The sequence below is a fragment of the Berghia stephanieae genome, chromosome 15, assembly GCF_034508935.2.
Source record: "Berghia stephanieae isolate SIO BIC M18660-M18661 chromosome 15, UCSD_Bste_1.3, whole genome shotgun sequence".
Taxonomy (NCBI): domain Eukaryota; kingdom Metazoa; phylum Mollusca; class Gastropoda; order Nudibranchia; family Aeolidiidae; genus Berghia; species Berghia stephanieae.
In genome coordinates, this window is record NC_088374.1 from 14,151,367 (window position 1) to 14,161,926 (window position 10,560).

Here is a 10,560-nt window from a genome sequence, read left to right on the forward strand (position 1 = left end):
TAACTATACATTTGACTGTTTACCTCCCAGCCAGGGTATCCGACCAGGGCCAGGACAAAACCAAGAAATCTCATTCCAAGACAAAGACAGAAAGCCAGTTGGTAAACAGATATAGGGGGATAGAAGATACAGCAAGTACCTCCCTGCCCACTATGGGAGGTCAGGAACCCCACCCAGTGTCTGATCATTGTAAGAGCAAATTGCTGATCTGTAAAGTTAACTATAGCGACTACAATTTCTATCTCCTAAACCTAAGAATTTATAAATTTTCAAGTAGGCTGGTCTGGCTCTCTATCACAATATAAAATATAAATATATATATATATATATACAAAAATAAAGCTATCATAATATATTATAGCTATTCGTATTTCTTTTCATTAATTATGAGTAAATGTTCTAGAATATCTAAAGTAGTTATTTTGTGATCTTTCTCTGCCTCCTCCACCATCATCATCATTGATCGTCTTCAGACAGAGAAAATCCTGAAGGAGTCCGAGTGTTCTTGGGTCCCGTGTCTCCTTCCTCATTCCGGTTGGTGACGGACTGGTACAGGGAGGAACCCGGGGGGCTTTGAGGGGGTTCTGTAATGGAAGGAAGTACAGGAAGGGGCGAGGAATGGGTATGATGACAAGGGTTAGAATTAATAAGATGCCATTAGCTATTTTCTTCAAGTCTGCATCAAGCATGAATTAATTTATTATAACAATACTTCAATTTAAAAAAAAAAGAAAAGAAAGGGGTTTAAAACAAAATTTAATCTCGTTAAGATTTCTAGACTTTAAAAAAGATATATTCTTTCAAGTAGCTCTGACAATCAAATGATAATTTTCACATATCCTTTAGACTATGGCTATATTTCATTCCCCCTATCTATATTTAATATCAACGCAAATGCATTGATTTATTCCATATGATGTCCCCCCCCCCCCCCCCCACCCCCAAAGTAAAAAGGGATAAAAACTCAATTCAATTATTTTAAAAAATTATGATAAAAAGAAAAAGAAAATCAAAACAGAAAAACCATAGATAAACTTTGCAGCAAAAAAAAAAAAACAACAACCCTCCCCACAAAAAAAATAAAACAAAAACAAAAGCAACCTAACACTCCCCAAACAAACAAAAAAAAACCACCAAAAAAAAAAAAAAAAAAAATTAAACAAAGGACCAAACAACAAAAAAAAAATTAACTCCAACCCCCCCCCCCCCCCCCCCCCCAATACCTTCAAAATAATTTGCTATTCTTACCTCTGACATTAGAATTATTCCTATCATCCTCATCATCTTCATCCTCCTCCTCTTCCTCCTCCTCCTCATCCTCATTAGTAAAGGCAACAGAGGGAGGTCGTACTTCTTCCTTCTGTCCACTCCATCTCCATTCCCACCTTCTACTTTCTCGCAGCTCCATCTCACCACCTTGGGTCGGGGTGATGGGGGGTAGGGGAGGAGGAGTTTCTAAGGTGGAGGGAATATCTCTGTCCGTCTCTGACACCCTGACACGTTTAGTCCTTGGGGTAGACACGGGTCGTTGACTGTCTTGACCTAGTTGGAGGCAAAAAATTATGAAAAAGATATAAAACGGCAAAGTATTACACATAAACGGAGTACAAAGGAGATGTGAAACTCTTCTTGTTGATGTAAGGGAAAAAAACAACAAAAAAAAACGGGAAAAAGGAAAATTGAAGAAAGAATAAAGATAAAAGGAAAGAAAATAGCCACCCCCCCCTAAAAAGGAGGAAGAGAGAGGAGGAGAGAGAGAGAGTGAGAGAGAGAAAAGAGAGAGAGAGAGAGAGAGAGAGAGAAGAGAGGAGAGAGAGAGAGAAGAGAAGAGAGAGAGAGAGAGAGAGAGAGAGAGAAGAGAGAGAGAGAGAGAGAGAGAGAGAGAGGGGAGAGAGAGAGAGAGAGAGAGAGAGAGAGAGAGAGAGAGAGAGAGATCAGAAGAAAACTGAATCAACGCCCCTCCCCCCTCCCAGAAAAAAAATAAAGTAAAGGGAAAAGACGAGAATTAAAAAATATGTTTAAAAAACACTAAAAGAAAGAATTTTCTTTTCAAAATGAAAAAAAAACCCAAATAAAAAAAAAGAAAACCTACCACTTCCTGGCCTCTTCCCATCACTCTTCTCCGACCCAAACTTGGCTGTTGGTCTGTTGACTGTAACGTACGAACGCAGAGAGTTTTGGCTGGCATTGACCAGACGGTCGTCTGATGGAGGGAAGGGCACACGGGAACTATGGGAAAGGAAATAAAATGTATATAATATATAATATACCCTGTGAAAGTCCTGTGAAAATTTATCATCTTTCTGGAAATGTCCGAAAACTGAGTTGTTCCGTGAGGCTTATTTTTCATGAAATAGATGTTGCTTGGATTTTGTTTTTGTATTCATGCTTATTATGTAGTGTCGTGATTTAAAAATTTGTTGTTTTTAAACATTTTTATTATGTAAAGCACCGCAGAGCAAAATGGATGTTTAGGCGCTATATAAATTCATTATTTACTATTTACTTACTTATATAGAATTTTTAAAAAACAAACAATTATGCCCTTTCGCCACGACATCATAAGTTACAGTTGCCTAAGCTTTCCACGAAAGAGTATAGATTATTCATCAAACAAGATGTCTGATGTCAACAGGAATCACCTATGTTGTCCAAAGTGAGCATATTGGGGGTTAATAATCTGAAAGTGCCTGAAGCAGGGCTCAATTATGGGACCTTCTGGGTAGTGCGGGGCGGTCCTTGGCAAGCTTAAGGACCACGGTCCTACGGTCCTTGGGAAATGAAGACCGCAAGGACCGGTCTCTAGACCGGTCCGTTCATTCTTGAACTGTTAAAGACCGCTACACGATGAAAACCGTGGCCTACAGGAGTAAAACACACGGAGTAGTCCCACTCATTTCAAATTGTAACCTAATTAGAGAAGAGGGGTGATGCCTTCTTTATTTGCTCACCGTACTTCATTGTTACTTCGATAATTTAATAAAATTTGAAATTTATCCCCATTAACGGAGATAATGGCATCGCCCAAGGCGTTGATCGAGTTGTTCGTGGCGTTGATACACACACGCAACTCCTACCCCCCCCCCCCCCCCCCCCCCCCCCCCACACACACACATTAGAGGGCAGCGAGCATTGAAGAGTAAGAGAGAGACGTGAAGTTATAATAAGAGGGGGTGGATGAGGTGATAAGAGGGGTCGATGGTGACTTTTCGCCAGATCTAACAAACTCAGCTACCCATTCATTGCTGAGTAGACAGGGATTCAGAAAAAAATCGACTGCACCCGGGATCGATCTCTGGCCCTTTGCGTATAAAGAGAGTGCTCTATCAACTGAGCTATCGGGGTCCCCAAATATTCTATAGGACCTTTTAGAAATACAGACGTTATAACTGATTTTTTTGGACGGAAGAAACTAATGAAACTCATATTACTTGATTAGTTAAAACACCAAACGAAATTTTAATATTATTGTATTATTTTAAATGACAACAATGCGATAGAAAGGAGTGGCAACAAGAGATGGACAAAAGAAAACAAAAAATCAGACTTGCAACTTGCTAGGTTCGACACACACACACACACACACACACACATCTTTAGTAGTCACATACATTTCAAACAATAACCCATTAGAGAAGAGGGGTCATGCCTTCATCATAGATCATTGTCATTGCGATCATTATGGTGTAGTAAATTTTGAAATTTACCCCGTATAATGGAATCGTCCAAGGCGTGCGCCTCCTGTTCCCCCCATCTCACACACGAAAGGGCGGTTTGCGGAGTGGAGGGAGGTGGTCGTCTGCCTCTATGGTCGTCTGTGTCGTTTAGTGTATGGCAAAGGGGGGTGGGTGCGATTAATTAAGTGGGATGGGTGGTGATTGGTGGAAGATAGGCAAAGGACCGAGGCAACGAATCGCTGGGGAAGTAGTATGGCGCGAGACCGTTGAAAGGTGATAAGAAGTGAGGACCGCCGGCGGTCTTCCTCTTTGGGACTGGACCACGGTTCACAGCTAAAAGACCGTGGGACCGGTCCTCGGTCCGGTCCTCAGCGCGGCACTACTTCTGGGCCACAGTGCAATGCCTTAACCACTTAGCCACTTCGCCTCCTCATAATATAGAATAATTTAATGAAAATGAAAAAGTTAAGTTTGAAATGTTATTGTTCTTGTTCGATTATAAAAACCTTTGACGACATTTAAACAACTTTTGCAGTATGACACTCTAAAAATAGTTGTTTGAAAAGCCTAAGTATGTCAACGATTCCCTCTAATGATTTCAAGTAGTAGTAGTAGTAGTAGTAGTAGTAGTAGTAGTAGTAGTAGTAGTAGTAGTAGTAGTAGTAGTAGTAGTAGTAGTAGTAGTAGTAGTAGTAGTAGTAGTAGTAGTAGTAGTAGCGTATGGCTACACCTCCAAATTAATTTCATCAACCCAGCTTCGGAAGTCTCCTCTGCTCTGCGAAGGATCATCACGTTGCCGTCGTACAGGAGCTTGTGCGCTGCCATGACCTGAAGGTGATACCAGCCTAGATCCCATCCTGCTGGAACAGCTGAAGATGAGTAGCCAGACCAAGAATGATCCAAACCTGCATCCATACAAGGTTCTTCCTTCTCCTGGACCCACACCTCCAACTCCAAATCTACTACTACTACTACTACTACTACTACTACTACTACTACTACTACTACTACTACTACTACTACTACTACTACTACTACTACTACTACTAACTACCACTACTATTACTACTAACTACCACTACTATTACTACTACTACTATTATTACTACTAATAATACTACTACTTCTACTACTACTACTACTACTACTACTACTACTACTACTACTACTACTACTACTACACTGTTAAAAAAACTCAATGCTGACAAGAAATTGTGACATAGAAGAGATCCATTCCTCTTTTTACAAATCACAAATAAGCTCCACCCACCTGATGTTGTTTTGACCAATCATCATACGGTTGATGTCCAATTCCAAAATACGGGGCGTGTTGAATGAGCTTGGTGGATCCTCCTTTCCTGTCCAAGGGTGGGAGGCTTGCATCTGGAAAAAAGAAGATATTCTCATAAAAATTGAATACTTTTCATGAGCAGTCACCATTTTGATAATTAGGATATCAGTGGGTACCCTTGTTTGTATTCATTGAATTCTAGAATTTTAACCGTCGGAAAAGGTTACTCCATAAAATTAAAATTCAAAATTAACCAAAAACAAACAAACAAAAACAAAACAAACAAAAAAAAAAAAAACAACAAAAAGTGAAAAGAAAAATAACCCCCAACAAAAAACAAACAGAAAATCTAAACAATTATAAAAAACCCTCCCCAAATAACAAACAAACAAATCAATCCCCCCAAACCCCCCCCCCCCCACCCCCTCATAAAGAAAAATCAAAAAAATCCACCAAAACATACAACAAAACTTTAAAAATCCAAACAAACAAAACACTCAAACACACACACACACACACACACACACACACACCCAACCCACCCCCCCCCCCCCCCCCCCCCCCCCCCAACCCCCTCATCAAAAAAAAAAAAATCCACCAGAACATACAACAAAACTTTAAAAATCCAAACAAACAAAACACTCAAACACACACACACACAAACAAACAAACATTTAAAAAAATGAAAAATCAAATAACAAAAAAAAACCCAACCCCCCCCCCCCCCCCCCAAACCGAAACAAATCAAAATCTCATTTAAAAAAAGAAACGTACATTCCAGGTCAATCTGGGAGACGAAGCGCTGAAGGTCAATCCATTTCCCATAATCTTGGGCTCTTTCCCTTCCTCTGACCCTGACCTTGGCACATCGGCTGGTTTCATCTCGCCCATCAAGGCAGCCTAATTTTCAAAATGGAAGAAGGAAGGAAAATTCATGAAGGCTAGCTAGCCCTATCTGTATTACGACTTTTTAATGAAAAGTACACCGTTCTCTTCTTCAAATTCAATGAAAGAAGAGAATGTCTCGTTTACCGAACAGGCCTTTACCTAAAGTGCCACTTTGTTCACGAAGGAAAGCTTCAGAAAGCTCACAACCTAACCGTCAACACATAAGAGTGCTGGGAGAGTACAGATAGAAAACGGTAAGGGCTGCCTGAAGCCGGTGATCATAAAATACTAACGAAAGAGTGAAAATGGAAAGGCTTCTTATGGGAACAAAAGACAATGGACGTTTCGGGTACAAACCCTTCGTCAACATAACAATACACAAATAAATGTGGAAAACAAATAAAGTATAATTCATACTTTATTTGTTTTCCACGTTTATTTGTGTATTGTTATGCTGATGAAGGGCTTGTACCAGAAACGTAATTCATACTTTATTTGTTTTCCACGTTTATTTGTGTATTGTTATGCTGACAAAGAGTTTGTACCCGAAACGTCCATTGTCTGTTTTGTTCCCATAAGAAACCTTTCCATTTTCACTCTTTCGTTAGGAGAGTACAGATAGGGAAAGGTGGTTGTTTCCACTATTCGTAGTCATAGTACGCATAGTCACTTTCATTCATGAAATACGATGAGCAGATAACAAAATACGAATTGTCATAAAGATAATCATTTGTGTCATGTTGCAGTTACAATTTGAAATAAATTTGGACTAGATTTACCCTTGAACAAAATCAGAATTTTACTTTAATCATCTTTAAAGTCTTTGATCATATATTGCGGCCATGTGGTCTAGTGGTATGACACTGATCGGAAGGTCCTGGGTTCGAGCCTTGCTCAGCATATAGTTGAGTCCTTGGAAAAGACTCTTTAGTTACATTCTCTCACCGTACTCAGGTGTAAATGAGAACCTGACTGTTAACAGCGTTGTCTCTGTCTGAAAAAATGTAATATTGCTTAGCAGGCGTCATATCTTGTGCTACCTACAAGTTATGCATTGCTGTTGGCCAGGGACCCTTTGTAAAGCGCTTTGAGCACATTTAGTGGTTTTTGTTCTATATAAATACTCTACCCCCCCTACCCCTTCCCCCACAAAATAATTAAAAAAAAAAATACAAAATGAAAAAAAAAAAATTGACCTGTTGTTGTTGTTGCATCTGCTGATGAAGGAAATGTCGCTCGTGTTTGACCAGACGGTAGTTGGAGGCAGGGGTCGGGGCGGGGATGAAGGAGCTGGCGGCGTCGTTGGACGGGGTGACCACCCGTTTGTGGTGTTGATGTTGAGACTTGGTGGATCGGGACAGCTTGCCTTGTACGGCCTGTTTCATGTCTCTGTAGGAGTGGATATCAAATTTAAACCAAAAATAAATTTATAACTCAAAAAAGAAATAAACATAAATGAATATAATAGCTTTAAAAGAGAACAAAAAAACAAAACAAAAAAAAACAAAAAAAAACAACCCAAAAAAAAAACAAACATGGAAGCTTTTGGGCTCAAAACCCTTCTTAACCCTCTCCTTACCAGCCATTTTCAGCATTTTCCCCAAAACTTCACACCCAACTAACACAAAATAGATTTTTCATCACTCAAACACAATAGTAGTAAGTTCTTGCGATAAATAATTTATCTAGTAAAACATGTTCTACAACACATTGACTGTTCATTTTCTTTAGATTTTATGATGTACAAAAGAAATTTGAATAAGAAAAATGTTGGTTGTATCGTAACGAATGTGACGATTTTCCTGTAGTTGGTATGGAGAAGGTTAAGCCAACAACTAAAGACAATTTAAATATAAATACATCACTTAAAATCCCAGATAGACAGCCGATGACGATGATGATGATGATGATGATCATAATGATAATAATGATAATGATGATGATGTCTTTATCCACAGACTCAAATTCAGTTTTTCTTTTCTTTTACTTTTTATATTTTTCAGTTAACACAAAAGGTAGGCACTATCACTAACCTTCCTCTGTAGGAATACATGGGTTTGATAAGGAATATTCCGGACTCTTGTTCGATGTCGTCCAGAGTTGACATCAACAAATTGGCCAATCGTAGCCTCTCGATTCCCATCTCATCCATTTGTTCTGCCCACTGACGAGCTCTCTGATTGGTGGAAAATAATTATAATATTGCAACATTATGAAAAGTAATAAACAACATTGAATATAACAGCTTACAAAAAAAAAACCACAAAAAAAAAACAAAAAAAAAACAACAAAAAAACAAAAAAAAACAAACAAAAAAAAAAAAAAACAACCGCTGAAAATGTTTGGCCTCAAAACCCTTCTTCAGCCAACAACAACAAAAAGAACAATGAAAACTAAAATACATTATTTAGAAACCCAGATAGATGGAGGTGAAAACTGGAAATGCAGGGCGGACGACTTCACAGAAATAATAATAATAATAATAATAATAATAATAATAATAATAATAATAATAATAATAATAATAATAATAATAATAATAATAATAATAATAATAATAATAATAATAATAATGTTTCTTATAGATAGTTCGAAGATGACGTCACTCATGTCTTTGTTATTGTTTTTTGCCATGCGCGTTCATGACTAATGCTCACTGAACTGTTTTAACCCGACTATAAACGTTCATGGATAGACACAGTTTTGTGTGTTGGTCCGTTATACTTCCGGATGGCAATGTTATGAGCTTCTTAGCCAAGCGCATACTATCTATATAGCACTCAACTTCCACATAGATAAGTGCTCAGGGGCGCTTTACAATATCAATTGTCATTCAAACATACATTCCCATGTTTGAGAGGGTTTTTGAGGGTCAGTTTAATCGAGATCAATATAAATTGAAGGACGAGTTTTCTGGTCAAATTTTTTTAAAATATGCTTATTTGTGGGGTTTTTTTTCAGTTTATGGCAGTATAATAAGTCAGTGTGAATCAGCAATTCTTACCTGGTTCTGTAGCGTCTCCATTTTGTCTAGGACATCGAAAACTTCCTCATTTATACTAGAACTCTTCTTGACATTTTCTGGCAATGGAAACACGGATAAAAGGATTGCGTATTAATCTCTATGTATCACTTACTTAGATGTAGCTGGTTTTTATTTCTTTGGTCTAACAAGTTTAGAGTCAAGAAGAAAGAAAAATAATAAGAAACCCTATTTCAAAAGGGTGCACAATGGGAACTGTGGCTTCGTTTTATTTGTTTGTTTTTAAGGGTTTTACGGTGCTTGCAACATGTTAAGGTCATATCAGTATCAGTAAAAACGAAGAAAATGGGATAGTCAAAAAATTCTAGAATTACAGTTAAGGCATATAAGAGAATGGATGACAAAGGGGAATAGGTTAAAAAAGGGACCAGTTGTAGATTCCAAAAGAACATCATCAATAATCTTAATTAGAGATCCCCTAAAAGTCTCATCCAGACACAAGCACAAGATCCCACTAATGGTAATCCACTCAAATGCTTCAAACTTTTCTTCTTCTTCTATAAGGCAAATCTCTATTATTGGACGCAGCCGCCCAAACAACTTGACAGGAACACCCTTTTGGTTTTCATCTGTGCCAGTGCCATGCATCATGCCTCTGATTCAAACTTCTTCTTCTTCAAGTACCAAGTCTGTGCCAGACATCGGTGATCATGGTACGCCATTCATTTCTCTGATCACATATCATACCTCTCTCTCTCTCTCTCTCTCTCTCTCTCCCTCCCCCTCTCTCTCTCTCTCTCTCTCTCTCTCCCTCCCTCTCTCTCTCTCTCTCTCTCTCTCTCTCTCTCTCTCTCTCTCTCTCTTCAAGTACCAAGGCTGTGCCAGACATCGGTGATCATGGTACGCCATTCATCTCTCTGATCAGATAACCTCAGAAAACTAATATTACTCTTCTCTTTCTTTGTCACCCAGCTGTTCAAACTATTCAAATATGTATTTTCTTGGTCTACCTTTACTCTTTTTACCTTCTATCTGTGAGAGCAAGATGTTCAATACATTTATGTCGATTTAGGTGCCTTAAAAAATGCATTTGTCTTTTTCTTATTGTACGAATTAGTAATCTTTTAGTTTCAGCTTGCTCTAATACTTCTTCATTAGTTTTCTTCTCTGTCCATGAGATTCTTAACATCCTTCTAGGAAACCACATTTCTGCTGCCTCCAGTTTCTTTGTATTGTCTTCTGTAATTTAAACTACAACAATAAATTAAATCTCAAGGCTTGAATTTCCCTTATTCACTCATTAAAGAAAAAAATGATTTACCTTCAATTTCTCTCATGTGTGAGTGATGTACGTACTTCTTGACTAAATGAGCCAATCGCTGGGCAGGCAAGCTCACATACTCATCCATACGAGAAACTGCCTCCTGTGTGGGAAGGGCATAGTTCAAATGATTATTTTAGGCCATTGGCCAATAGTCATAACATCTCTCTGAACAAATTGTTCTAACAATTATAATAATAAAGGGATAACTTGCTTTTAGGAATCGTTTACAGCTTTAAAAAAAAAGCAATAATAATAATAATAATAATAATAACAACAACGATAATAATAATAATAATAATAATAATAATAATAATAATAATAATAATAATAATAATAATAATAATAATAATAATAATAATAATAATAATAATAATAATAATAATGAAATCATTAAGCA

General features: G+C 37.8%; 1 protein-coding gene across 9 annotated transcripts in view; it reads right to left on the reverse strand.

The window, feature by feature from the left end:
- Positions 1–387: 387 nt before the first annotated feature.
- The window catches only part of LOC144960586 (uncharacterized), a 211,105-nt gene continuing 200,932 nt past the window's right edge, over positions 388–10,560 (reverse strand). For all 9 annotated transcript variants that reach the window (XM_078893808.1, XM_078893815.1, XM_078893812.1 and 6 more), the window contains 9 exons: positions 10,161–10,263; positions 8,861–8,937; positions 7,890–8,032; positions 7,053–7,245; positions 5,743–5,868; positions 4,948–5,060; positions 2,093–2,229; positions 1,249–1,542; positions 388–584 (listed from right to left, as the gene is read on the reverse strand). In XM_078893808.1, the coding sequence (XP_078749934.1) occupies positions 457–584; positions 1,249–1,542; positions 2,093–2,229; positions 4,948–5,060; positions 5,743–5,868; positions 7,053–7,245; positions 7,890–8,032; positions 8,861–8,937; positions 10,161–10,263 (1,314 nt within the window). In that variant the 3' untranslated portion in view covers positions 388–456. The remainder of the gene's footprint in view (positions 585–1,248; positions 1,543–2,092; positions 2,230–4,947; positions 5,061–5,742; positions 5,869–7,052; positions 7,246–7,889; positions 8,033–8,860; positions 8,938–10,160; positions 10,264–10,560) is intronic.